Consider the following 26,536-nt stretch of genomic DNA (forward strand, 5'->3'; position numbering starts at 1 on the left):
TGTCTGGAGAATATACGGTGATGCGTATAAGGGGAACTCCCTAGAAACGCGCACTAAATGGGGTACGACAAGAGGAATGTATTGCGAGGAAAATGCAAAAAGTGTAAATGCAAAGAGTTTACTGAGAGAAATGTTAAGTGTGAATGTGGCCATGTTCCGACCGCTCATGAAGCTATAGACAATGGCGTTGGGGGTAGTGTTGAATTCCGTGATCGTGTTGAGAGTTCCCAGCAACTCAGCTACGCTGGAGCAGTGATGAAAAAAACTGATCTAGAAACTCCTCGTGTAACTACTAGTGAATATCAAGGTATTATCCTATATAGCTTAATATCATAATTTTTTTTATTGTAGTATCCCAACAACATCCAGCCAGCCATCTTGATCAATTACCTGTCCCTGCTCCATCACCAAAGCAAGCTTTGTGCAGGTTTTGCTCTGGTCTTTACCTATCAGAGTTTGGTGTATGTCCATTTTGTGTGGAACAATGCAAGAACCCCAGCTGTACAAATTTGAAATTTATTGACAATAATTACGGAAAGTTTGACTACTGTAGCCCCAGCTGCCGTGACAAAGACCTACTTACTAAGTATAACAAGAAGTTGGAAGAAGACCTTACTGAAGGCTATTCTACTTATACCAGAAAGAAGAATCAAGATATTTTGCCACACCGTGAAAGCCACTACAAAGCCCTACCCCCAACAGTCACCACTGGTGGTGGCCTGACTATCAGTCAACATGATAAAGATGGTATATATATATATATATATGTCTATGTTACTCTGTAGGAAATTGTTTAGGTCAAAATACTACAGCAAACACCAAGCCATCAACTTGCTCCACCATCAGTGTTGACACATTTTATGGTAGTGCAACAGCTACGTCCAATGGCAGTCAACAAGGTGACCACGAAATTAATTATTTTATTTTCACTTACTAGTTATAGCCCAGCGAAGGTACAGTAAACAACTACCTAAGAATCTCAACACTGTTCTGCACTTTTCAAAAACCTTATGGGCTAAAGAAGAAAAGACAGGGGTTTGTTGTGTACTGTTTATGTCCACTTTACATATAATAGATTGAATACTTAGCTCAGTATCACTGGAATAGCAGTTGGGACTGCAGCGGAATTACAGTGGTTAGATGTGATAATAGGAACCACCACACCCAGACGGAGTTTCAATAACAACATGGATTATGCTAAAATGGTGGATGCACTAATGGCTGAAGACATGGTGGAAGTTTGGCGTGAATATGATTTTAAACTGATTGTTACACAAATCAACAGGAAAGGTCAGTGCATATATACTAATGATGATCTGCCTTTACGTTTTTATGCAGTGAAAACTAAAGATAAGATGATTGCCTTTTTCATTCCTCATCATGCAGAGATTCAAGAATATGGACTACAACTGCTAGACTATGTAAGCTAGTATTGTTTTAAAAGCTGTTTAGAATTTATACACCACCATAGGATAACTTGGTAATGTTGAGGGTCAGCAGTGGAAAAATGGCTGATCAGTGTGGCATTAAAGACAGTGATATTGTTGAGTGGTTTGGAATAGTAGATAAGAAAGAGATAGCCAAGTTTACTCTCACCGCAGCAAGGAAAAAAGAACCTATCAAGGTAGCTTGTGAACACCTAAAAAGTTCACCAGATTGCATTGGTCTTGTGCTAGTAGTAAAAAGAATCAATATTGTAAATTTAGTGTAATATGATTTGCAGTATTATCAAATCTTGTCATTACCAACTGTACTATTGTCAACAGTGTCCATGGGCTCAACACAGTCAGCCAGCTCATTACTATTACTACCCTGTGGTTCATCATTGATGGAAGGATTAGGTTGTTGTCCATCATCACTTGCCATAGCTGGTGCTGGTGGCTGTTCTGTTATACTATTAACACAGTCAGCCAGCTCATTACTATTACTACCCTGTGGTTCATCGCTGATGGAAGGATTAGGTTGTTGTCCATCATCACTTTCCATAGCTGGTGCTGGTGGCTGTTCTGTTATACTGTTAACAATGTCATCTGGATTGGCAGAGTTGATGGTACTAGTAGAAGTAGCATCTGTACCAAGTGGATGACTGGTAGCTTCTGTAAATGGCATCAAAGGAGGAAGTAATAATGTAGAATCATTACTGTTTTCTGCAATGTTACATTCCATTGGACTTGACTGTGGTGTGGTAGTGGTACCACATAAACTATCACCAGTACTATCATCATTTAAGATAATCAGATCTGGTTGGTTATCGCCACCATCTTTCTCTGGTGTTGAAGAAGCTGCCTGTGGCTCTTCTCTTTCAATAGACTTGGGTTTGTATGGGAGAGTATATATCTTCCCTTGTCTTAATTTCTGTCTCACATCCATCAGCAAATTTCCAAGACGATTCTTACCACTCCCATCTCCCCCATCACCCCAGTAACGATCATTGCTGGTGTGTTCTACCAACCGACGACCTCCTGTGTCCAGTAACATTTTGTGTAGCTCAGAGTGTTGTGTGAATTTAGCCCATAGTGCCTTTTCCATAACCTTTTCCTTTACTTGTTCCCAGTCATTACGACGCCAGTGAGATACTTCTGGTTTTCGTGAAAAGTCAAATGCCAATCTTGGGGCTGGTAGAGTACGAATGTACTCCACATACGGGGTACCAATAAATTTTTGAGCTTGAAAGTAGTGCTCAGTGGTGGGCCAAACCTTATCATCAATTTTCACAGGATACGTTGCAAAGTTAGTAAACTCATAGTATGGATCATCCCTGTTGTAAAAGTGTATTGGGCCTGTAGAGGGGCGTAGAAAATAGCCATGGCTTTGAAGTGGCTGACGTGATAATACTGGGAATAAACAAAATATCACAATATTACCTTTAAACATTTAGTCTCTTACCATGAAAACCACATGTATTCTTTTGGTATTTATCGGCATGTGATTTACAGCAAAAATCATGAACTTTGCCATTCTCAGCAAAACATCGCAGCTGACAGCCTGGTAGTTTACAAACTTGGGAGGAAAAATGGTAATGATAATGACAAAGACACTCATATTACCTTGCTGTTTCTTGAATTCCATTGCGTGTGTCCGATCACAGAAATCATAAACTATTCCATTATTTTCAACATAGCACTTCTTGTCACATCCAGGATACTTGCATTTCTTTTTACCTTTACAAACAATTAAGACAACAAAGTAGTATGGACAACTAACAGTATATATGTATATAATGCAGATCAATTAGGGAATATCACACATAGACATGCATTGTGGGGTGTTGGCCATCCCTCCCTTGACAAACTCTTGCCCACTTAAATGTTTAAACAAAAAGCAGAGATGAACCATCATTATTTAATGAGACACATAAAAAGTACATAATGAGTCCTTGGTCACATGCAACCACCAAACAGGGTTAGTGAATTAACACTTGTGTGGGCATGGCAAGGAAGAGTTGAAGAGAGTACAAAAAATAAGTATGCATGCATGTACTTTAAATTACAAAGAAAATCAGTCTGGGGAACTCGCAGCAATTCCAAGCTATAAATATTCTTTGGGGAGCCATAATACTCTACCAAGAAGCATCATCCAGAACTTTCCTTAGTGTTACCTTTGACACTAGTATATCCTGGTGTATCAAATATAACAGGTTCCATAAGATCTTTACACAGAAACAGTGATAGTGTACCAAAACACTGACTTCGAGAGTTTCATAATAGTTGTAAAAGTTCAAGCGATCCAATTTTGATGCTCTACCTTGTTCTGTTTACGTGACCTGGCTGAATGAAGATGGTGTTCTGAATCCAATGGACAGTGTTGGGAGTAACACGTTGCATAATATTATTACTTTTTGTGGTAACTAAGTAATATAACGAAATACGCTATAAAAACAGGTAATATAACTCAAGTTACTTTACTTACAAATGTAATGCGTTAACTATATTACTGTAACCAAGAGTTCATAATATATATACTGAGGAGAGTATCCTACTCTCATATACCCCTGTAGAAGGGCATATCGTGAAGTTATGACATAACGACAAGATGTTGTGGTTTGTGATGTATGAGCAGCAGTAAAAGTGCAAGAATTGTTAGCACCATTTCACACTCTCGACGCTCAGGATAGCCATATTCACGAATGGCCTAGCAAGCAACACCTACGAAGCGATCTTAACCCATGAAGGAACGATTGTAGTTCGGTGAGAAACACTTAGAGCTGGAGTTAATTTGGTTGCTGGCGACGTTGTTAGGCACGCGTTCAATTGATACCATGTTCAACTAATGATATCATTAATTATACAAAGAAAAACGGGCGAACTCAGAAGTGTTACGTCATAACTTCATGATACGCCCTTCTACAGGGGTATATTAGAGTAGGATACTCTCCTCAGTATATATATTATGAACTCTTGCTGTAACGAGTCTAATATTATGTAATATTATTACTACAAATAATGAAGTTATTAATCTCGTTAGTTATCCTCTGAGTAACGCCTAGCCACAACGAAGTAACGAAGCCTATTCACCAGCTTCTTACTTATAACCAAGATTTGCACATTGTCTAACAATGCAATCATGTCACCATGTCACGTGATAAGGTGGTAGTTTCACATGTGACAGCTTAAGGCTGTGGACAAAGTAATATAATAAGTAATATTATTATAATTACTTTATTTTATGAGTAATATGTAACTGTAACTAAATAGTTCAGTTGCAAGTAATATGTAATATCAAGAGTACTCTTGGTAATATGTAACTAGTTACTTTTACAAAGTAACTTGCCCAACACTGCCAATGGATCTGTAGGTCAACTCAAGTAAGGCGATTGAATTAGTGGCAGTATAATGAATAACAAGGTCTGGTCATCATCACAGCTTGGCACAGTAGCCGAGGGCCGGCCGGAGCATGTCCTCGGGCCTCTCTGATGCTATCACTCCCGCCCCTTACTCACTCTCATGTGGCCTTACCCCCCAACCCGAGTCATTTTCTAGATGATCGACGGCCAGTTCTGATCCGGTGTAATTATTATGTCACCAACCCTTGCACCAACCACTGCCAACGTAGAGCTTACTTACTTAACACTTTACCTTGATACTCCTCGAACCGCTTGAATGCTTGGCCTTTACAGTTGTAACTACAAAATCTCACTTCCTTGGATAATGTGACGTGAACTTCTTTTTTATGGCACACGGTGCAAGTATTATTAACATCAAAGAGCACCACTTCATGACGGGCTTCATTACGCCACCAATCCACGAAATTCTTAAAACCGTCGCGTATCATCGACATCTTTGATACATCCACTGGTATGTTGTAGCATAGATAATATGGTTGTAGGAACAAAATAAAATCAGAGAGGGCCACACATTCCCCTGTGTCATTAACTCACGTGCTCTCGCGTCGCAGGGAAAATCCCATTCATTAAACCAGACCATAAACAACCAAATAGCTAGCTGCATATACACAAGCTATTATAAAATGTTAATACTGTTGTCATACTATATGCAATAGTGAAGGGTCATGTTTGGTTTCCCATTTCTGCAGAGCTGAATATTGTGTCAGTAACCTCTTCCAGTAGCACCGGACTACATCCAAGTCAAGATGATCCCAGATGAACTGAAAGCCCCTGCAAGTTGCGACTCAAAATGCATACATTATTTGTTACCAATCAACATACCTTTCTGCAATATCTTTAGCAAGGGAATCCTTTTCCATCACAAAGGCTAGCAACTCCCTATAATAGCACACTATCAAATATTGTGAAAACTCCCTTACACCCTCTCTATAGCTTCAAGCTTGAGATGCTTCCATCTGTGAAACTCCATGTAGCAAAATTACATGCAAAATTGTAAGCTAATCGTGAATCTGAAGCTTATTGTCATGGTCAATAATGAATATGCTGCAGTCATGTTTCTTGAGTAGATACAGTACTAAAAATGTTGTTTTTATAGATATTTAAGTACTTCAAATAATTTTTGCAAAGATTTCATATTAGTCTCAGACCCTATTCTCTGAGGTGGTACTTATAAGTGCTCCTAGGGTGCTAATACTAATAACCGATAACCGGAGAATAGAGTCTGCAACTGTGAGGACGAGACTACTACTACTACCAAGAGTTCATGAACTCTTGCTACTACTCATATATAGAATAGGATTGTAAGACTATTAGCCTGGGTCCTTATGGTTTGAATAGATGGAAAGTACGAAAAGTCTAAATAGATCGTTGGTAAAACTATCAGATTATTTGCTAAGCAACTGCCAAGCCATCCATCCACCTGAGTGACACTGAATCCTGACTTACTCAAAGTCACTGAGATCCTGCCGTACAGGAATATAATGCACCCATGGCTTTAGCTGAGGGTAGAAAAACTCAATCCAATCCTCACCAACATGAAACACTAATGAATGACATAGAAAGAGATGTTTGAGACGAAAACTAGCCGCCACCCCTCTAAAATTGATGAGATATCTGAAGAAGGAAAAGCATGGTAGCTATACAATCTCACTAGCTGGTGTTGATAGCATACTTGTACTTGCAGTGATCTTCTAATGGTATTTCTTGAGCTGCACTAGCCCCAAGTGTGTCCTGTTGAATACATTACTAATAATTTCAGTAAAGATGTGTACATTGCTCACAGCATCTGACTTCCACGCTTGATTCTTGGTATACGCAGCGTCCACCAAGTCTGGACTACGACGAGATAGCAATATTAGTGGATCTCTCTCAGCACTTGTCCTATAACATTTTAGAATTTACAATAAGTATTAAGTGATCAGATGCCAACCTTGATCCTCGAAAAAATGCCACCTTCTCTTTCTTTTCCCAAGGCCATTCTTGAGCATTTCTACATCATAAGTTTACAGTAAAGTGACTACTTTAAGGTGTCACCTTGTGATGGTATCACGTTTGATATCCCATCGACCAAGGCCATTTGGCTCAATTGGCCAAAGAGCCGGCCCACCCTCCCAGAATGTCCAAGCTGGATACAAGATATCACGATGTTGTGATAATGCCTACAGCAGAACATCAACAATTACATAGTCACTATCCCATCCCACCTTGCTAAATGACAACACTGGCATTGGTGGAGCAAACTTGTGACACTGTGGATGGTCCCTGACATTGATCAGTACCTCCAAATCTGGTAGATCTGAAATTATCTCCAGTATAAAATGCTCCACCCCACTACACCTGTAGACAATACATTAATGCATGTTACCAATAGCTAAAGCCCCACCCACCTTGCTGGAAAAAGGCACTTGTGTTGTCTATACAGTTGGTGGTCAACAATTTGATAATGGACTCCTCTTCCCTCAGCCATCTCAAACAAGTCACGACTGATTCCCCCTTCACTCCAGGGACGTAGATCATCATTTAAAAGCGGCGAGAAGCAGTCACAACTGTCGTTGCCGCACTCCACATATTCACTGACTGCTTGATCAATCCTCTGCTTTATATCTGAACCATATGATGTAAACACAATCAGTCTAAGCTTCCTACTCATTTTAGGTAACCCTACCAGTGTATTTCGTGCAGGAGTCATCTTCAGCGCTGCAGAATTCTTCCTGTGAGGAATACTGCGCGAGGAATGCAATGTACACTAACAACCGTAGCACACGCCTACCCATTCTAAACAGTGCTCACCTAAACCAAACGCTATGGCGGCGCAGGCGAGAAATGTCAGCTACGCGTACAGGAGAACAATGGAGTTTTTATCCAGCGGGAAGATCCACCTTAGGCGGAACGTAATGGCCATTCACATCAAGTATACCACGCACATTGACTCCAGTGCTGGCACCAGGTAGGTGAACTGCGCATGCTCCATGGAATGCTTTATCAACACGTCTCACAGATGGTTTGTAGCAGAAGAGGTTCCCAAGCTTCAGTACAAGAACCCTCGCGTACAGATATTGATCAGTAAGAACGAATCACCCAGCCCTTCCATTGATATTTACCATAGTAAGTTCCAACTAGTTACAAGATTCCTCCATTAATCCCTACTAGGAAGAGGTAACATAGTCCGCATAGACACAGACAACAAATCATCTGATGGCATTATTAGCAGACTAGCAGCTGTAGCAGCCAAGGATGAGTGAGTTATTCAATATGGACTGTGTCACAAGCATACATTTACCACAGGAAAGAGGTACAGAAAGAGAAGGCTAAAAATGCTGTCAACACTGCCAACTTTGGTCACCTATCAGCTAAATTTGGTGGACACTTCTGCATCTGTGAGATTCCTGGGCAAGCACCTTGTCCAGGCAAAGTTACTGTTAAAAGACCTGTACATGAATGGCATAATAAAGATTCATGATGACGATTGTATATTTTATTTCTCATCACAATTTGTAAAACAAATTGAAGTTAAGTCTCAACAAGAAGTCCTCTAAATGAGGCTGGTATCCTCGCTGAACCAGTTTAGTGACCACTGGAGAATAGCAACAATACATGTAACACTGGTTATTATCTACCGTTGTTACCTGTGAATAAGAACCGAGCCCTTTGGTGGAATCGTTTGTGGGTCTCGCACATTTTAGTGTGAGCTGTACTGACAGGTCCTTCCCATACAGAGCTAGTTAACTGGAAGTGAAACTTGTGTATATTGGAGAAGATATCTTTAATGATATTCATCACTGGTGCAGCCTTCTTGCTGAGAAGACACCTGTTTATATATAACACGTGATCACTGAACAGTATTTTCTGATGTATGTCTACCTAAACAATGCCTTGTCAATGAACTCTGAGTGTCTGTCTCGCAAGTCATCCAAACTGGACACCTAGTACAATGGTCATTCAACACCACACACACACATTATATGCCTTACATTCTCTTTTAAGTTCTTCTGGAACTCAAGCCAGCTAACGTGCAGTACCTGGTTGACTATGTATCCCTCCATCACATTAATAAACTGCTGCATCTCATGTCTGTAGTGGGTGAGTATCAGTAAGCCAACCACAAAACAACACTTAGCATGAACCCTAAACATAGTGACTGTTCTATTAGAGAGTTTCAGTTATCTTAAAGCAACATATGCACACTTTTTAGTTTACCTGAATACTTGTAGCTGTCTCATCTCAGTTGACTTATTATATTTCTGTTGATCTAATACAAATGGTTCCTAACATAGTATAACATGAAATGGTTACTTACATTTCTTAAGTAGAAAGAAAACATTCTTCAATGCCCAGCTAGCTCTCTTCAGCTCCACCAAGAATTCAAACACCTAACAGTAATTGTAGACAACAAACAGCTAACACACTTGGATAGTACCTTATTGTATTTCACAATGTTCTGCTCTGTAATGACAATGTTACACGGCCAATCCACCTTAATAATGTTATGGATAAGGGTAAGAATGTACTAGTGGGGGAGTCATTACCTTGTACTGTAGTTCAAGGAAGTCTAAAGCACCCACAGCTGTGTAGATAAGTAACTATTATACTAAAAGGGTGACAATGGTTACTCCTCACAGCTAGCTTTAATGCTGGTCGGGTGATACTTGAGAGAGAAGCTAAGTCGAGAGGTGTGCCGGCAAGTTGCTGCCACCACAGAACTCTCCAGTGAAGTAGCCAGGATAGGATTGAGCAGTACCGAGGAGCACAATTGTTGTACAGGAGTACCACGAGCCAACTACATGATACACAGCTGCAACAAGCTCTGGTGTGATGCCTCACCTCTCCAAATAATGATGTAGTCAATGCATGACCAAATTCACCATCTTCCAAAAGTAGGAAACTCTTGAGGGTCAGAAAGTGTTCCTGTATGGCAAGTTCTGTTGTGAAGTATTGTACAAGAGCAGAGTTGACCAGTCGTGCCCTTTAACAAGTGATACACAAAGCATAATACACCAGCAACTCTTACTGAGTGTCCAGTGGTACAGCAATACACCTCCATAACAGGGTGGATAATGGCAGGAGGTCTACAATACTACTCTGACTGGGCAGGACATCATGGGCTGCAAGCCAACTAGCTGGTGGAAGATCTATGGAAGGGATATATACATCATATAATATCTCCAAACCTTCTCACCAAACAGATCATAGTTGGTTACAAATGGCTCCACTTTATCACCAACCCAAACTGTATCATAGTAGTCTAGTTGAGACTGATGATCAACTTCCTCTGAGGGAGCTGCAATTAAGAGAGAACAGTACTGTCCCACCCACAAATACAGCCCCTCTCCCAGTAACTGGATATTACCTGGTTGCTGGTAGCGATGATATAAGAGGTTCTGTATTGTTGTTGGAGGGGGTTTTCCCCTGGTGGTGTGGTACAAAGGAGCTGGACTGTTGCTAGGATACATGATATCCTGTATGGTAGATACTGGAGCTCTACCACGCCTCGTCTGTTGCCGTGGTGACAGGTGTTTAGAGAACTCTTCCACTACTACGTCACTTGTGGGGTTCAATACTTGGTGAACAACAGAATCACTGACATGGGGTTTGGAGCTACTTGCAGTTTCCATACTGACATGAGATTCTTGGGTATGTACATATCCATCACTTGACATTGTAATAGTGTTATGTGGAGTGTTTAGTGGTTCCACTGTCTGTGGGAGTAGCTCTTCATTTAATGGGTGTGGCTCATCAAACATTGAACTTGGCTGCTTTAATTCCTCAACATTTTGATTTTCTTCTTCACTTAACAGTGGGGAATCTGTGGTTGGGTGGGTAATGGGTGTGACATCAGGTGTGACCACATGATCCTCTATGACATCATCAGATGATGAGTGTTGCTGCGGTAACAGTGGGGATTTGTCACTCTCAGAAAACGACTCCATTTCTTGTTTGAGTTGCTCCCTCTCTGCAAGCCATAGCTGCTGTCGAGCATCATTCAATTCTAGACGTTGTGTCCTCCATTCAGCTCTCTGCTCTCGCAATGTGGCATCCTTCATAAGTGACTCATAGTGCTCTACTAACTCCTGCCTGTTGGGAAAATGTAGTATTTCATGTGTCCAGGTGTTTATTAAAGTTTATAGGTCCATGGGTCCTCTAGCCATAACTAAATAATAGATAAACAGCTTGTACAGGGTTGCTTAGTGTCCTTGGCGGGTGGGAGAATATTTCCAGTGGAGGTTTGGTCTCAAACAAGCAAAAGGAGTGAAGTGTATTGTAGTACGTGTGCATGTCAGCGAGCATGTGCGTGTATCTGTCTGTAGTGTAGTGTAGTGTGAGGCAGCCAATTGGTTAGAGCATAGCCTGGCAATAACAAGGTTTCGGGTTCAATACACCATTAAGCTTTCTGTGAGCAAGAAAATTTACCAGTCTACTCAGCTGTATAGTGGGGATGGGTGTCAACTGGGGAAGCTAATGCTCAACTGTCCTTAAGCTTGTCACACTTAGTAGTGTTGGGGTCATTGTGGAGCCTTGGGTTCTGTGGCATCTATCTGTGAGACTTGGACAGTCCTCCTGTAGATTACTAGTCCTCAAGCTGCCCCAGGAGGGTATGCTACACAGACTCAAGTGCCTGTGTGGTGCACAAGCATCCCAGCGCTGGGTGGCAATAGCTATGTTTCGCATGGCTGCTGGGGACTTTACTTCACTTTGTGTGCATGTATGTGTGCAACAATGGCAATCAGTGAACACTGACTTTGCTGCTTCAAGAGCTTTCCTCTCAGCCTCATCATAGGCTGCCTCTCTCTCCTGCAGAAACCTCATCCAAGCCATATCTTCTTCTCGTTCTTGCTTCTTCTTCATTGCCCTTAGCTGCACAATCACATCATAACAAAATGGTTGGGACTACAGCAACACACCTCCAAGTCTTGTTCCATTTGTGCCTTCAATTCATCCAGCCATGCTTTCTTCTTAGCTTCCAGTGCTAGTAGCACTGCCTGTTCCTCAGCTGTAGCACGAGCACACAGTTTGATCAACTACTGGTCCCATGTTCACAATACAGTGGAACCTCAACTACATAGAATTTCATTTAAGTAGTAACAAAGTGACTGTACTATTAGAGTAGTTGATTGTTCTATTAGAATATTCCTTTCACTAGTCCAGCAATACAATTTCAGGGATATACAGACTTTATATTCATTCACTAAGTGGTCCCCAGAGGGCTCATACAACTGAAATTACATGACTGGATGAATTTTGCTAGACTTGAAATATTCTTCAACCTCAAAATACTCTAATAGAACATACGGCTTCTCCTGCATTTAAGGTCAGCATACTAAATAAATACTATATACTCACATTGTCTCTCCTTTTCTTCTTCCATGGCTGCCATTCTAGCCTCAGACAACACTCGTCTCTGCTCTTCTTGTACACGCAACTCCTACACAAATAATGACACTCAACAGCACATGTCTCACATACCTCTTCTTCTTGTTTCCTCAAAGTCTCCTTCATGTACTCTTCCATTTTTAGTTCATATTCCTGGTGAGGTGGGTGTTTGTAACAAGTTGACCACACCTCAATGGCTCACCTGACACTGCTGGGCTACCAGCTCAAGGTGATCAACATCAAATGTAATCTCAATTGGAGGAGTGGCTAGATGCCCTGTACTGCATAACTGATTCTGCACAATTAAAACAACCAATTAGCTATGACTGCTGTCTAGTAATAGCAGTCACACCCACATTGGGGTTGCACAGCTTCAAAAGATGCAGTGACTTGCCAGCACTGAAGACAGTAGGGGAAAACCCTTCTGAAAAGAACACAGGACAGCACCCAACTTCATCTAATAACGTGTGCCCATTAGTCCAGTAGGTTTCATCTGCAACAATAACAACTTCTCTAGCTTGAGCCCCACCCCCTTTTAGCTAACTTCTCCGGAGCAAGTAGTCATCATGTACAACAATACCAAACTCTTCCTCTGGGTCAGCACACATTCCCTCGTATATCCACTGCTGTATGAATCTACCAGTTATATATACACTAATTAACCCACAATTACACATTAATACTTACAAGATGTATGGCTTGCAACAATAGCGTAATAAGGAGAGCATTAAAGGATAAGATGGGTCTGCCCTGGCTGCCAGGCAGTGTTGGTACACTGTGTTGATCAGTGACATGCCCTGCACAACAATCATTACATGCACATCTAGACATATACACACAGAGACTTACTCTAGGAAACTTGTCAACATTGTCAGGATGTTGATCACACCGGCACAGTTTAGCCATTAACCTTCAACAACACACACACACACACATAATACATGCAAGAGTGTGTAAACACACACACTGAGTCACTGACAGACCTCAGGGTCATCATCTGTTTATGCAACACTGTCCTCAATCGGATGAGTGTACCAACCACATCTGGGGTAGACACAATACAATAGAGTAAAACTCTTAACTCATAATGGAGGGACAGCATCACCTTGCGTAGACACTACTGCTGCAGTGTAACAGTGCACAAAACAACTTAGAAACTCTGCCAGTGATCGAGCCACTGTACCCCTGTTCTTCTGACCAGTAGCAAACCTGCTCAGTCTCAGGAAATCACTACCTGCAACTGCAAACTGCTCCATGAGCCTTCTCAGGGCATGTGGACTGCACCCAGTCACCTTAAGGCCTGACACTGGTTGAAATGATTGACTGGCCTACAATATAAATATACTCTCTAGAAGGATCATCCAAATGAGACATGTACTGTAAATTTACCCTCCCTCCCCACGGACATACTATGAAAAAGGACAACCTCTTCAAAATGACTAAAAGTTACTTTGGTCCCAGTTGATTATAAAACTGTACTTACTGAGCACATATACCTTGTCTATAGTATAATAGTGGGCTGGTAGGCCAATGAGAATGTTTTGTGTATCATGAACAAGATGGCTCATGTGACATGCTGTGGTGGGTGGGGATGGGGCATGTACAAGTTCCACCAACTGCAAGGTATTTATCTGCATCATGTGATCAACTGCTTCTGTGCCTGCTTCAGTTAGGTAAGGTCTCTCACTAAACATGCATGGGGATTTTGAAACTGCGGCATACAATTTCACCAAATTCACCTGGTAATACTGCCCTCCCAGGTCTTCTGCTGCCAATATCTTGGCTGGTCCCAATCAGATTCTATTAAAGGCCACGGGTCCTTGACTGGAGGGGAATCCCCACCATCAATTGTATCATGGCTACAGGCAGTAGTGCCTAATCCTTCATCGCTGGACTGGATGGACAACAAATAATACAACTCTACCAAATCTTTAACATACAATGCTTGTTCCTCTTGGTAGTGGTAGCAAAGAAATATTACTCGGTACTTCTAAATAATGCTCATTGTATTCAGGGAGTTGAGGTAAGACAAGAGTGATATTGAGTTGTGAGGTCTGTGAGTGAGTCAGTCCACTAAACAAATCTGTCCTTGTCGGCTGTAATGTCTCTGGACACATCTAGCAAAGAGCACTTGTAGTTGTAATAACGTAGAGTAATGCTCTGGACTAGCTACCTCTAGTGAGAAGAAACTGTTTAATCCTGATCCTGGTTGGCAGCTGAATAGCTAAAGTATGAAGGAAAAGTTAAAAGTTTCCTTGATACATAGCTTCCACATTTAACATCATTATAAACTTAATTTTCATATGAATGTTACATTTGTTTATACTAGTCATGTTTACAATATACAATCAGTGGTGGAGGAAGGTATGAAAAGTTGGGGGGGGGGGGGGGGGGGTGAGTATAGCTATTGTGGCTATACATGCACAGTGCGCACTCAGATTTGCATGCTCTCTTTCTAGGGGGCCTTGGGGCATGCCCCCCAGAATTTTTTTGAAAATTAAGTGCTATGAGATTGAATCTGGAGGCACTTTTAGTCAATAATCTTAATCACATTACTAGATAAAGTCATAAAGCAAGTAAGCATTGCTATAATTCAGCATTAAATTCTTGAGCTATTAGCCACTACAGTGACCCTTACAAGTGTATACGGTGTTGATCGCGTGATACGTCTTATGACATCACAAAACACATTTGTTGGGGGGGGGGGGGGGGGGGGGGGAGCTCCATAGACCCCACCTTTCACCACCACGGACAATGTTTTTATAGCAAGTGTGGATTTCATTATCCGTAGGATGTCCGGAAAGATTTTATTCAGGATAGCTGGATAGGAAAATTGCTATCTGTTTCAGTGTGTATATAGCTACACACATACACAAAAACAAATGTGAGCACGCATGCACGTATGCCAACACACATGCACACACTCTATAGCCAGCCACAGATTCCACACTGCACTAAACAAACAAACAAGACACGAAAAGATCTAAAGAGCAGTTGACGTACAAAAATATGGAATATGGATGGTTAAACCAGTACAGAACTTATTCAGTGGACACCCACATGCTAGATCCATGAATTAGATGGATAATACAGTGAAACCATCACCTGCAGGACTAACAAGGTGGTCTCATTACTGAGGACATATGTATACCTTAGTCGTATAATGAGCTGGCTGCTAAGTGTAAAGCTTCACTGGATCACAAACCACACTAACTATTATCTTTCTAGTATCTTAGTACCTGATGAATACTGCATATAGGGAAACTTTGGCGGGGGAAAACTTTGGTGAATTTGACGATTCGCTACAAATTCGTCAAAGTTTAAGTCGACAATTACTTGTAGCACCTGAGATTAGCTATACATTGAGCTTCAATATACAACAAAGTTTATTTCGCCAAATGGAATTTAGCTTGCTATTCACCAAAGTTTACCCCCGCCAAAGTTTCCCTCTATACGGAATTGCAGTGGTCAAGTGTCTGTGCATACATTATATAAGAATTTTATGCATTGTGGCAATGGGACGCTTGCCTAACATTTTAGTTAAGTACATTTAATGTAATCGTTTAAATATTCCACACATTTCCTTATGAGTTATGACACAGTACACTACTCACATCAGAATCAGTAGAAAACTGGCTGATATCAGCAAGCAGATCATCTGACAGAGGAAACTCCTCAAATAAATCACTGTAAAAAATTAACCACAAGGTGAGACTCTCTCTCTTTACAGCAATACAGTGCACTAACAATCTTTTAATGGTGCAAGATATATACGGTACCTCATTAATATGTTTAACAATCTAGATACTAGTAGGTAGCTAGTAATAGTTGCTCCTCATACAAAATGGTACACAGGCTACTAACCTGCTATAACTGCTGTAGCCAGAGCTACCAGACTGCACTGGGCTGCATACTGGAGTGTTCGGTAAATTAAGTAGTAATCTCAGTACCTTCCCAAAAGCTGCCGAATTGCAATACCTCTGACGTATACTACAAAATCTTCACCTGACTAACCTTCCTCTTGCAGCCATTGTTGTGTTTCTTCCCACAAGGAAATGTACCGCCCACTACCAATTATATTCTGGAGCTCGTACAACAACGCATGCGTACTAGTAATCCTGTCACTTTCCTCCGTCAGTTTATCACGATACTCTTGAGCTCTGCACGTGATGAACTTATTTCGTTCCTCTGCTGCTTCCTCTAGTCTAACGTGAGGCTTCCATAATGGACTGACGTAGCGAGCAGGGCCTTGTTCATTCCAAACTTGCCAACTAACAGTAGAACAGAGCTCAGAAATTAGCTGGAACACACCAGCTTTGTTAAGAGTCATGATGAATCCTGTTAACGCCTCTATTCGCCATTACGGCATGAGTTACGATATCAGATGCTATATTTATTTTAATTTAATGCGCACTAACATTAAGTAACTCACGTGATTAGGCCTAATGGCGAACCAGCGAAAAGGCCAGGATGTGGAAGGGCAGATACGCGGTTAGTGAGATGTGGGGTACAGTCGTTGGTGCTTTATAAATCCATGACATTGTAATAGTGTTTCGCTTGCGCTTTACCACCGATAAGTCGCAAACTTAGTTCCAAGTATCGCTTTATGTTTGGAAACTAGCACGGGTTATCAAACATACGTAAAACTCATGGGACCTATTTATGTTGTGGGTTACTACAATATACAAAACGTTGCACGTATCATCTTCCAAGCAATTGTTGAAGCCATTTTACAAATGGCCAGTGATGTAGTAATAGTAATACACTTAATTTTACCAAATACAGAGTAAGATATGTGTAGTTTGTTAGCAAGCCATGTTTATGGTGTAGTATTGATGTTTCCCATTGGATTGTATAGATATTAAGAAACAGCTGAATGATCAGTTAGGGTCGCTGGAGTTCCGAACAGAGTCAAAGATTGCACTATTAAATGAACTGCAGGAATTCTTTAAGAAAAGGGGTGAGGTTGAGATAGAATATATGAGGGGGCTTGATCGACTGGCAGAGAAAAGTGAAAAGGCAACTCGACAGCGAAATGTCAAGTAATACACCTAAAGGTCTTTTACTGCTACTGTTATACTGTCCTGATCAGGTCAGAATTACACTCAACTCAACTGTTATGGGGTAATCTACTCAATGAAACACGCAAGACAGCTCGGGAGCGCGGTGCACTGGCAGAATTCTACAATACGGAGATGCAGGCAATGTTAGATGTCATGTTAAAGGATCTTCACCTTGTAACTAAGAAGGTATGATAGTTTATGATGCTGTTTGTTAAAATGTTTTGGTCTATCTAGTGTAAAGAATTTTGTATAGACATACAAGACAAGTATATGAAGGAGCTCAAAGAGTTATCAGAGGTTTGTGTGTTAATTAGTGAGATAATTGATATTGATGTGTTGTGTGGTACTAATTAGTCAATGAAGGCCTACCAGTACTCATCACACAACACTCAAGAAGCTCTCAATAAACTTGCCCGTAGCAAGGAGAAGCTAGATGCTGCAAAGCAGTCTGCCAGAGGCAGCTCACGTCGGAAAGATCATTTAGAGAGCAAAGAATTGGAGGTATAGTATTATCAGTATAGTCAGTAAAGAATAGATTCTTGTTCCTTCCTTATAGCGGCAACAACAATTCAAAGAGAACCAGCAGAGAATGATCAAATTCCGTAATGACTACTTGTTAAACTTGCGCTCCTGCAATGCCTTCAGTACACAGTACTTCAACAAAGACATTCTTGACTTAATAGAGGTTAGGTTGTATAACAAGTTCATACAACTGTGTACTTAAGTGTGTTCTCCCTACCCCCTATGCAGCAAGTAGACTATGACTACCATGGCGGGTTACACCGTGTTGCCGAGTCTTACCGAGAGTCGGAGCACACCAGTTGTCGGATGGTAATGAGTAGTTCTGACACTGTGTTTGAGCAGGCAAATCAACTCAGCTTTGACGGTGACCTGCAATTGTTTCTGAAAGAAAACAGTACAATTTTCACACAACCTCCATCCTTTACTTTCATCCCTTATAATGACGATGGGGTATGAATGTGTGTCGAAATGAATACACAAAGTTAATACATGCACATAGGAACAAGAGTATCAACTCACAGAATCATTGTATAAAGATGCTGAAGAAGCTATGCAGGCTTTTGATACTCTAGCAAAAGATATGGAAGTCAGAATCGAGGAGGTAATTTGGCCAATATTATTGTTACGTGTTATCATGTGAGGTGTTTACTGTATAGGAAACCAAAACACTTCAACACATGACCAAAAATGTATTGGAGAAATACAAAATTGTTCCATGTCGAGAACAGCCCGTTGCTGGGCCAGATGAGCCTGCTGAGGGAGCACCCTTGTCATCCCAGCATCTATCAACCTCACTTGCTGGTGAAGATGCACGGAAGGCTTGTAAGTTTACCTTATACATGTGTATTTATCTACAACTAACAATCATTATATTTTAGTGTCATTGGAACGTAGTAGTGTTCTGGCACCTCAGAATGTCAGACTGCAAGCATTCCACAATGCACAGCGTGGCAAGAAGGAAGACATAGAGTTCACACTAAATGTAAATAACTTGATCTGCATGGTTGCAGTTTGTATTGGTTTGTCACAGGTGTTTCAACGTAAGCTACATAGTAATTCTCAGTTGTCCAGGTCTCAAGCAAAGTACACCTTACTTAAACAGGCATTTGGTAAGTAATTGAAGCTGTATTGATTTTTTTATTAGTAATGATTTTACTGAATAGAAAAGGCACCACCAGCTGCTTTTGCTAGTGATATTGGGCCAGCTCATCACCTGAGAGAACTCCCCAAGTTGTTTGGTGGTGATTTAGTGACTTATATTAATGCTACTGGTGTGAAGATACCTCTCATTGTGTCCAGCTGCTGTGGAGCAATTGAGTCTCGAGGTGGGTTGTTAGTATATGTAGTGTATCTGTGTATTTGTTAGTATGTATTTGTTTGTAGTCTGTGTAATTATTGTGTATGTTGTAGTGTGTGTGTGTCTGTCTGTCTGTCTGTATACACTGATTCCTAAAGCTAGTAGGTGTCCCAGTGTTAGGCATCACCATGTAGGTATGGCAGGTGAAGGCTCTTGTTTTTTGTGATGTATATGACTGTATCACTTCTTATCACTAGGGATGACCATGGAAGGATTGTTCAGGGTTCCTGGGCCAGCTCAGCACATTGAAGATTTAAGGAAAGACTTTGAGGAAGGTAGGTACAACCATAAAAGAAGTCAAATCTGTCATGTGAAACTATATTTGTAATTAGGGAAAAACCCTTTTACTACACCTGGCAAGGAAAAGTACAAAAATGACATAGCTGCTATAGCAAGCACTCTGAAGGCATACTTCAGAGAGCTGCAGCCACCTATATTTCCAATGGAGAATTATACTGAGTTCACTTCATGTGCTCGTGAGTTTTAATTATTGAGTAGTAACGTTCGTGTTGCTATTGTGTGTTAATTAAAGGTAAGGATGGAGAGGAACGGTGTAAAGCCACCAAGGCCACAATTTCCAATCTACATCCGTTGGTAATTGATGTGATGGCATATCTGTTTAACTTCCTCTATAAGTGAGCCCAAGTAGCTCAACAATGGAGATACCGTCACCTTTTTTTCTGCAGAGTATCTCAGCATTCTCATGAGAATAAGATGAGTAGTAGTAACCTGGCACTAGTGTTTGGACCTACTCTTGTGCATGCACCACCTGAACTTGATGCCATACAACTACACAATGATGTCCCTGCCGTTAACATGCTTATACAGATTTGTATCGAACAGCATCATGTAATCTTTACGAAAATAGATTCACCCCCACCACCGCCCTTGGAGAACGAGCCTCGTATTGTAGTCACACCTCCTCCAACAGTGACTGTATTTGAGGTTAGTAATGTGTGACTTGTGTAGAGCCTAGGTAGTACAACATGGTTGTCACATGAGATTTATACAATGAGATTTCTCTATTCTGGATACGTTGATATATCTACCAATGTTTTTGTAGATACTACATGGTTTTATTATATGATGCATTTCATTTTCTACCAGATATTGTTTTTGTGGTGTTATTGTGTGACAGGGTGTTATTGTGTGACAGTTATGAGCACCATTGGTCAGAAATGTTGTGTATCGTTGTGTGGTGGTGTTCACTCTACACTGTGACTTGTTAGGGTAACCAAGACACTGCTGATTATGTTGCTGATCAGCAACAGCAGCAACCAGTGGAGGAGCCTGTCCAGCCAACTGTTGAGGAGCCTAAAAGGAAGACCCCCTCCCCACACCTGACAGAGCAGGACATACAAAATGCCTTGGAGAATCTACCAGAAGGTTCACCAACAACACCCAGTTAGTTATTGTTTAATAAGTGTTGTGTAACTTGAGATAGTGAGAGGTTGTGGATCTGTTTTACATTTGTGTAAATGTCTCAATTGTTGCAGCTTCTGCTCAACAACAACAACAACGTACACCTTCACCAGTGGCATCACAGCAACAAGAAACTAGTCCTCAAACTCAGCAGCAGGAGCCATCAGTGACAGCTGCTGCTGGCAATGATGAGACTGCCCCATCACAAGAAGAGAAAACAGCAGAAAATGGTGCTAAGGAGGATGAAGATGATGATGAAGTAGACTCGGATTCAGACGAAGATGATGTGGATGGTTTGTAATAAGATGTAGTCTTGTGTATGTGTCAATTTTTATGCCTTTATTTAGTGACCACCATGACCGTGAAGGCCATCTACAACTACACCGCTAGGAACCAAAAGGAACTCACTTTTTCTGCCGGAGACATTCTTCAAGTGACAGAGAAAACCAGTGATGGAAATTGGTGGGATGGATTTCATAATGGCATCCGTGGCTACATACCAGTAGCGTATGTGGAGATAATGGAGGTGCGTACTGCAGTAAAGAGCCCCTTACCACCAGCAAGACGTTCTAGCACTCAAGTGGGTGTTGATGAAATTGATAGTGGACCAAACAAGTCAGCTGAGCTGCAAAGACAACAGAGTGCTCCTGTAGCGTCACCTAGTACTAGTGACAAAGAAGCATCACCCCAACCTGATCAGCCTGCTTCAGAGCAGATTGAACCTGCAAAGCAGCCCACATCAGTTGTAAGCCCTACCCACCGGCCACAGACTGTGTCTACTATTAAGGAAGAGAATCTATCCCAACCCCGCTCACCCACACCAGAAATGTCTACTTTTAAAATTGCTGGCCAATCATCAACATTACCACCTAAACCAAAGGAAGTCATTACCCCCACTGCACCACCCAAAGTGCCATCAACTGGAAATGTCAAGGACAAAATGGCACAGTTTTTGAGCTCATCACAGCCTTCAGGAAGACCTCCAAGTCCTGGCCATCGAAGAATGAAGTCAGAAGGAAGCAACCTTGACACAGGTAGCAAGGTGAAGGAACTGAAAGAGGCATACAATCCAGCTGCTCGGGAGGCACATCCTCCACCACCAACCACCAGACCTAAACCACGTCCCATGCCATCAGCAGATATCGCACGCAGCAAAGAAGTACTAGAACAGAATATTAACTTTCCTATTGTACCTCACTCATCAGGTGTGGGCGCATCCCCTCTGCAGAAGATGCACTACGATGTGCAGGCACAACAAAAGCCTGCAGTGTTGACCAAACCTAAAGGATCATTCCGCAGCAAGCCGAAGAAGCCAACCAAACCAGCTCCCTTAGCTCCACAGCCAACAGCACCACCACCACGTGGAGGGTTTGTAGCCCCACCCTCAGCACATGACCCTATTGCATTACATGAGGAGCTAAGAGCTGCTGCAAAAGCTAGGAAAGGTGACAAAGACTCTCCCGTATGAGCCAAACAGAAGGGTGCATGTGTGTGCATAATTGTAATTATGTAGTTTCTTTTTTAATAATTTTCTTTTTTTGTTATGTAAATTTTTCTTGGTTCTTTTGCATGCAGTGATGGGTACACTGACGTTATCAATAATAATAATATTATATTAAATTTATAATAGATAATAATAATCTACAGATACAATGATTGAAATGGTAGTGTTTATCTGCTGGAGCATGTGAAGATTCTTTTTTTAAATTAGTAGTGGATGGTCAGTGGCTTCCGTTGTTAGTAGCTTCTGTGTAAGGGTAGTGTGCACGATGCAAATGAAAAGTTAAACCTGACTAACCTGATCCAGAGCCAGCCATATTCATATGAATTGATTGTGTTGTCTGTACACAAGAAGGTAAAAAAAATGATGACAAACATATGGCACACAAATTACAGTTAAATGAGTGTTTACTATCTATTGTATACATCCTTGCACAGTCTTGGTTAAAAGCCTTAATTTAAACAGCTTATATAATTGTGGTAAGAAAATGAAGGCTAGCTGCTATTCAACAAAGACACAATAAGCATCACAAACATGAGTAAATCTCACACTGGATTGAGATACTCTAATAGAGCAGTCGTGTAAATTTTTCATATACAAAAATATTTTTACTATCATGATATGTGAAAATTTACTACATTTTTTTACTATAACTTCTATCGATGCAAGTCAATATGGTGTCCTCTCACATATTATTATTAACTTTTACAACTGGTTTGCCTGGTTTCTACTTCACATGCCAAAGTTACAGAATTTACTACAGGGACTCACCAAGCTACAGCTTTTAACTATAAATTAAAACTGGAGTTTATTGAATCAAATTACTTGATACTTTACTGCTGGGTGGCACAGCCATTTCCTTACAGTAGCTGCTATATATATATCTTTAGTAGGTCCCAAACATACCTTAAGGTGAGGCCTTATTACTACACCCCTAACAATGTAAATACCTTCATTAGAGGATGCATATCACCACCAGCTTGGTTGAGGCCAGCTTGCATTGAGTGACTAGTGACCATTCCTGTGGATTGCTCGCTGGGACTTCCTGATCCCATCCAGTCAACCCCAATATGTTGTTCATGACGGAAGTCTATTGGTCCGGATATCAATGGACGCATGCCTGCAAGTTTGGTGGTAGTTCGAGTGCGACCTCGCTTCATTTGCATTAATTCATCTATTGCCATAAATACAAGATAGTAATTTGAAATCTTGTCAGACAATATGTCCTACCTTCTGTCCCATGTTTACGCAGGTAGACAAAAGAAAAGGCACCCTCTAAGAGTTGTAATAGATTACCAGATTTGTTTAGATTCTTAACCTGCAGTGGTGGATGAAGACCAGTTACAAAGAAAGATGCCACCTGCTTACCTTTCTGAGGGGAACATTTTGCATCCAGTGAGCACTGGGGACATGGTAGACCTCCACACAACATTCGGAGTATACCAGTAGGTAAGGCTCACTGTAGACTATGATAAAACACTACTTGAACTGCACACAAGAGTGACAAAATTTACCAATATCAGAAGGATTGGAGTGCCATATCAGCTCCTCCTTACGGCTACGCCTGCCACTACTGTCCACATACATTGCCAGCACTACATGTGATAAGTCGAATAGCAACCATTAAAAGCACAGAATCATGTGCACATGGTAGCACATGCGTATGTGTGAGCACATGAGTGTAAAGAAAAACACTCACCATGGAAACACAGCAGGTATTCTTTGCCACCATTCAGTTCAACACAGCCCAGTGTGTTCAGTTCATTAACCCGAATGAATCCCAACGAAAGATCATCAGGATGCACTAACTCTGTCAAACACTAGTGTATTTACTGTACTAACAACACATCTATTATTCTTACTTTGTGGCATCACATCTCCTTGTAAACTGAACAGCATAAATCCGGATACAAATCCAATACACACTTTCCCGCCAACTATTCTCACCCATTGGATGGTCTGGGGAGCACTAAACTCCTACATGAGTTACAATAGTATTAACTGTCATGATTGCTAAGTCATGTTGCTCACTTTTATTCTACCATATTGTAGCTTTTTAGGGTTTATCTCAAACACAGCAACTTTCTTCTTGTTTGTTGTGCATAAGCAAAGCATATTGCTAATTGTTCCTATGGTAACCAACTGACAAGATCTAGCATCTGCTATTTTAACAGAACTGGCATCTATATCAGCTTTGGGACCAAGGGTGCCGATATGACTAAAACATGGACAGCGATTTCTTTGACCTGCAAAGTGAAATGAAAACGGTACATGTAGTATTATTATAAACACACACACGTACGTACGCACGCACACGCACGCACACACATACCCATGAACACAATTAATTGTTCACATCGCTCAAGATAGGTAACTTTTCGTTCCCCAAGTTTCTGCAGTGTCTCTTCTGTGCAGTCAAACAAGAGTAGCCCTTCCTCTCCACCAAGGAGGATACGATTGGTATCCAATACAGTAGCACAACTAAATCTCAGTCCATCCTTATCAGCTGGTCTCTCACAGATCACTCTCGGTGTGAATATTTGTGGCTACACAAAACAACACGGTATTATCAGCTGAGTAACAAGTCGTGTTTTGTTACTTCTAGGCACTCAGTTAACACTTTCACCTGCCATAAGTATTGTAACGATTTTTAAAACTATGGTGTTATTCAAATTAGTCAATTTCATTTAGCTGTATTAATGCACATAGCATTTTACATGTATTCCAAAATTCATTAATCACCACTATTTCATTGCTAAGCGTTACTAGCACAAACAACACTGGTCTAAGCCAGCTGTGGATGTACTATTGGTTTTAAAATACAATACAGCATCATTTTCTATTATTTCAGTGTATCCTACATGTCCCTTTGGTTACTAAAACTACAGAACCAAGAGGAAAACCTTATAGAGATCAAGCAGATAGTGATAACTCAAGGAGGTGGTGTCCTTTATCCTAGACATGCCAAATTTCAAGCAAAGAGAATGCTACTCAATGCCAGCTGTACTATATGGATAGCTAGTTGTGTGGTCAATGTGGAGACTTGGGACATTTTACAGACTAGTAAACAACAAAGCTTTCTACATGCTAAGATGCACCAGAAACCTACTAAAGTCTTGTTTACATGCATGCCTAATGGCTTCACAACACTATGGTATTCAAAATACCCTAGTTACCCAAAACCATGTAAGTGTCAACCTGCTGGTTGCCATTGCCATTACTACTAGACTTCACACACAGTTATGCTTCCAACTAAGATGTTGCCCTTGGGATAAATGAGAGGCTTCTCCACCTGATAATCACCATATATTATACAAATAAGAACCTACTGTAGTATGTCTGTACATGTGCAGAGTTGAGCCAGTCTTTGCATCTCTGAAGTTGGTTTGATGAACAACCTTTTAATAATGGGCTCTAAGCCTTCTTTCTCATGGTCCCTTTTCTGGCAAGAAGTCAACGTTGCTTTTGAATGCACAGAGAGAAGTTCCTGGCTGTTGGAGGATAAGTCACCATCAGTCTAGGATGTTTTGTGCATTCACTAATTTTGACTGACTCGTTGTATTACCTTCTCACAAGTCCCTAGCTAGATGATCAACGCATCAAGGTACACTTACAATGATTAACACATCAAGGTACACTTATAATGATCAACACATCAATGTACACTCATGATGATCAATACATCAAGATACACTTGTGATGATCAATACATCAAGATACACTATGATAACCAACACATCAAAATACACTTATGATGATCAATACATCAAGGTACAGTATGACAATCAACACATCAAGATACTCAAGGCGTTTTGACAATACAGCAGCCAAAGAAGTGATCGACATGTCATTCATCAAATCTGTATAATGTTGTGATGGTATTCAGTGCAAATTTCAGTTTAGGCCTAAGTTATCACTAGCAGTACAGACGTGTGTGGTAGAAGTCAGGACTTAAAGGTCCTTCACTGTTCTCTGGTCATCTAGCCAGTATCTTTTATTAGAATTTGATCATATGTGGTAGCTGAAAATTGAGTAGCATCATGTACATGTAGCAGTGTTCATATAACCACAGCAAAACTCTTATATACTGTACTTGGTGTTATCAAGAGTTCATAATATATATGCTGAGGAGAGTATCCTACTCTCATATACCCCTGTAGAAGGGCATATTGTGAAGTTACGACATAATGACAAGATGTTGTGGTTTGTGACGTACAAGCAGCCGTAAAAGTGCAAGAATCATTAGCAGCATTTCACACTCGTGGTACTCAGGATAGCTGTATTCGCAATGGCCTAGCAAGAAATACCTACGAAGTGGTCTTAACCCATGAAGGAGCGATTGTAGTTCAGTGAGAAAAGCTTAGAGCTGGAGTTAATGTGGTTGCTAGCAATGTTGTTAGGTACGCGTTCAATCGATACCATGTTCAACTAATGACATCATTAATTATACAAAGAAAAAC

General features: G+C 40.9%; 7 protein-coding genes across 11 annotated transcripts in view; 3 read left to right on the forward strand and 4 right to left on the reverse strand.

Moving 5' to 3' along the window:
* Positions 1-13: 13 nt before the first annotated feature.
* On the forward strand, positions 14-1,753 carry LOC136261951 (uncharacterized). Of its 3 annotated transcripts, none has more exons than XM_066056044.1 (7): positions 14-307; positions 352-747; positions 798-899; positions 944-1,035; positions 1,089-1,290; positions 1,339-1,421; positions 1,472-1,753. In XM_066056044.1, exons 1-7 carry the CDS (start codon positions 58-60, stop codon positions 1,709-1,711), a joined length of 1,365 nt encoding a protein of 454 aa, XP_065912116.1. In that variant the 5' UTR covers positions 14-57; the 3' UTR covers positions 1,712-1,753. The 3 variants fall into 3 exon arrangements, with proteins under 3 accessions (XP_065912116.1, XP_065912119.1, XP_065912118.1); XM_066056047.1 differs by having other exon boundaries at positions 370-747; XM_066056046.1 differs by having other exon boundaries at positions 14-295.
* Positions 1,674-5,408, reverse strand: LOC136261950 (uncharacterized). 2 transcript variants are annotated; one of them, XM_066056042.1, is made up of 4 exons: positions 5,064-5,408; positions 3,048-3,161; positions 2,887-3,000; positions 1,674-2,834 (listed from the first exon to the last, which is right to left on the reverse strand). In XM_066056042.1, the coding sequence occupies exons 1-4, from the start codon at positions 5,275-5,277 to the stop codon at positions 1,729-1,731; spliced, it is 1,548 nt and encodes a 515-aa protein (XP_065912114.1). In that variant the 5' UTR covers positions 5,278-5,408; the 3' UTR covers positions 1,674-1,728. The 2 variants fall into 2 exon arrangements, with proteins under 2 accessions (XP_065912114.1, XP_065912115.1); XM_066056043.1 differs by having other exon boundaries at positions 5,076-5,407.
* LOC136261955 (protein O-glucosyltransferase 1-like) lies at positions 5,401-7,770 on the reverse strand. The gene is made up of 10 exons (XM_066056051.1): positions 7,509-7,770; positions 7,231-7,447; positions 7,048-7,180; positions 6,878-7,002; positions 6,774-6,833; positions 6,625-6,724; positions 6,516-6,574; positions 6,290-6,457; positions 5,666-5,722; positions 5,401-5,614 (listed from the first exon to the last, which is right to left on the reverse strand). The coding sequence occupies exons 1-10, from the start codon at positions 7,615-7,617 to the stop codon at positions 5,482-5,484; spliced, it is 1,161 nt and encodes a 386-aa protein (XP_065912123.1). The 5' UTR covers positions 7,618-7,770; the 3' UTR covers positions 5,401-5,481.
* On the forward strand, positions 7,599-8,347 carry LOC136261965 (small ribosomal subunit protein mS25-like). The gene is made up of 4 exons (XM_066056064.1): positions 7,599-7,790; positions 7,842-7,948; positions 7,994-8,081; positions 8,129-8,347. The coding sequence occupies exons 1-4, from the start codon at positions 7,648-7,650 to the stop codon at positions 8,301-8,303; spliced, it is 513 nt and encodes a 170-aa protein (XP_065912136.1). The 5' UTR covers positions 7,599-7,647; the 3' UTR covers positions 8,304-8,347.
* Positions 8,297-16,788, reverse strand: LOC136261944 (gamma-tubulin complex component 6-like). Of its 2 annotated transcripts, XM_066056033.1 has the most exons (32): positions 16,644-16,788; positions 16,226-16,598; positions 16,076-16,172; positions 15,826-15,898; positions 14,385-14,435; positions 14,152-14,328; positions 13,951-14,105; positions 13,708-13,897; positions 13,317-13,539; positions 13,195-13,255; positions 13,061-13,121; positions 12,899-13,008; positions 12,756-12,847; positions 12,568-12,704; positions 12,414-12,506; positions 12,305-12,364; positions 12,182-12,263; positions 11,743-11,831; positions 11,580-11,695; positions 10,191-10,915; positions 10,020-10,121; positions 9,852-9,972; positions 9,665-9,806; positions 9,461-9,620; positions 9,370-9,407; positions 9,261-9,317; positions 9,141-9,213; positions 9,041-9,092; positions 8,815-8,986; positions 8,705-8,766; positions 8,470-8,651; positions 8,297-8,417 (listed from the first exon to the last, which is right to left on the reverse strand). In XM_066056033.1, the coding sequence occupies exons 2-32, from the start codon at positions 16,539-16,541 to the stop codon at positions 8,329-8,331; spliced, it is 4,158 nt and encodes a 1,385-aa protein (XP_065912105.1). In that variant the 5' UTR covers positions 16,542-16,598; positions 16,644-16,788; the 3' UTR covers positions 8,297-8,328. The 2 variants fall into 2 exon arrangements, with proteins under 2 accessions (XP_065912105.1, XP_065912106.1); XM_066056034.1 differs by lacking the exon at positions 16,644-16,788 and having other exon boundaries at positions 8,815-8,914; positions 16,226-16,637.
* On the forward strand, positions 16,568-22,202 carry LOC136261945 (rho GTPase-activating protein 4-like). The gene is made up of 19 exons (XM_066056035.1): positions 16,568-16,702; positions 17,070-17,253; positions 17,304-17,460; positions 17,509-17,571; positions 17,629-17,775; positions 17,831-17,959; positions 18,025-18,246; positions 18,296-18,397; positions 18,453-18,618; positions 18,675-18,778; positions 18,827-18,905; positions 18,960-19,121; positions 19,351-19,428; positions 19,486-19,629; positions 19,686-19,788; positions 19,840-20,098; positions 20,383-20,557; positions 20,650-20,868; positions 20,923-22,202. Exons 1-19 carry the CDS (start codon positions 16,657-16,659, stop codon positions 22,041-22,043), a joined length of 3,660 nt encoding a protein of 1,219 aa, XP_065912107.1. The 5' UTR covers positions 16,568-16,656; the 3' UTR covers positions 22,044-22,202.
* LOC136261941 (serine/threonine-protein kinase MRCK alpha-like) overlaps positions 22,168-26,536 on the reverse strand; it is an 11,562-nt gene continuing 7,193 nt past the window's right edge. Inside the window, exons 25-34 of the mRNA XM_066056031.1 lie at positions 24,409-24,622; positions 24,108-24,322; positions 23,939-24,053; positions 23,776-23,886; positions 23,591-23,671; positions 23,445-23,542; positions 23,307-23,394; positions 23,027-23,250; positions 22,374-22,416; positions 22,168-22,322 (exon numbers count right to left, since the gene is read on the reverse strand). Coding sequence (XP_065912103.1) covers positions 22,297-22,322; positions 22,374-22,416; positions 23,027-23,250; positions 23,307-23,394; positions 23,445-23,542; positions 23,591-23,671; positions 23,776-23,886; positions 23,939-24,053; positions 24,108-24,322; positions 24,409-24,622 — 1,215 coding nt within the window. The 3' untranslated portion in view covers positions 22,168-22,296. The remainder of the gene's footprint in view (positions 22,323-22,373; positions 22,417-23,026; positions 23,251-23,306; positions 23,395-23,444; positions 23,543-23,590; positions 23,672-23,775; positions 23,887-23,938; positions 24,054-24,107; positions 24,323-24,408; positions 24,623-26,536) is intronic.

Source organism: Dysidea avara, chromosome 7, assembly GCF_963678975.1.
Source record: "Dysidea avara chromosome 7, odDysAvar1.4, whole genome shotgun sequence".
In the NCBI taxonomy this organism is placed as follows: domain Eukaryota; kingdom Metazoa; phylum Porifera; class Demospongiae; order Dictyoceratida; family Dysideidae; genus Dysidea; species Dysidea avara.

Excerpts from the sequence above, each read along its gene's own strand:
- LOC136261965 (XM_066056064.1), top strand. The coding sequence starts at position 7,648 with ATGGCGGCGCAGGCGAGAAATGTCAGCTACGCGTACAGGAGAACAATG. Across the intron at positions 7,791-7,841 it reads GACTCCAGTGCTGGCACCAG|ATGGTTTGTAGCAGAAGAGG; the intron begins GTAGGTGAACTG and ends CACGTCTCACAG. Across the intron at positions 7,949-7,993 it reads TTCCATTGATATTTACCATA|GAAGAGGTAACATAGTCCGC; the intron begins GTAAGTTCCAAC and ends AATCCCTACTAG.
- LOC136261955 (XM_066056051.1), bottom strand. The coding sequence starts at position 7,617 with ATGGGTAGGCGTGTGCTACGGTTGTTAGTGTACATTGCATTCCTCGCG. Across the intron at positions 6,575-6,624 it reads AAGCGTGGAAGTCAGATGCT|GACACACTTGGGGCTAGTGC; the intron begins GTGAGCAATGTA and ends TGTATTCAACAG. Across the intron at positions 5,615-5,665 it reads GCTAAAGATATTGCAGAAAG|GGGCTTTCAGTTCATCTGGG; the intron begins GTATGTTGATTG and ends CGCAACTTGCAG.
- LOC136261950 (XM_066056042.1), bottom strand. The coding sequence starts at position 5,277 with ATGTCGATGATACGCGACGGTTTTAAGAATTTCGTGGATTGGTGGCGT. Across the intron at positions 3,162-5,063 it reads GTATCAAGGTAAAGTGTTAA|GTAAAAAGAAATGCAAGTAT; the intron begins GTAAGTAAGCTC and ends TTGTTTGTAAAG. Across the intron at positions 3,001-3,047 it reads GGAATTCAAGAAACAGCAAG|TTTGTAAACTACCAGGCTGT; the intron begins GTAATATGAGTG and ends TTTCCTCCCAAG.
- LOC136261951 (XM_066056044.1), top strand. The coding sequence starts at position 58 with ATGGGGTACGACAAGAGGAATGTATTGCGAGGAAAATGCAAAAAGTGT. Across the intron at positions 748-797 it reads CAGTCAACATGATAAAGATG|GTCAAAATACTACAGCAAAC; the intron begins GTATATATATAT and ends GAAATTGTTTAG. Across the intron at positions 900-943 it reads GTCCAATGGCAGTCAACAAG|CCCAGCGAAGGTACAGTAAA; the intron begins GTGACCACGAAA and ends TACTAGTTATAG.
- LOC136261945 (XM_066056035.1), top strand. The coding sequence starts at position 16,657 with ATGGCGAACCAGCGAAAAGGCCAGGATGTGGAAGGGCAGATACGCG. Across the intron at positions 18,247-18,295 it reads TCCCTTATAATGACGATGGG|GAACAAGAGTATCAACTCAC; the intron begins GTATGAATGTGT and ends ACATGCACATAG. Across the intron at positions 19,429-19,485 it reads AAGGAAAGACTTTGAGGAAG|GGAAAAACCCTTTTACTACA; the intron begins GTAGGTACAACC and ends ATTTGTAATTAG.
- LOC136261944 (XM_066056033.1), bottom strand. The coding sequence starts at position 16,541 with ATGACTCTTAACAAAGCTGGTGTGTTCCAGCTAATTTCTGAGCTCTGT. Across the intron at positions 12,264-12,304 it reads TGAGGAAACAAGAAGAAGAG|GAGTTGCGTGTACAAGAAGA; the intron begins GTATGTGAGACA and ends TTATTTGTGTAG. Across the intron at positions 9,214-9,260 it reads ACATTGTGAAATACAATAAG|GTGTTTGAATTCTTGGTGGA; the intron begins GTACTATCCAAG and ends AATTACTGTTAG.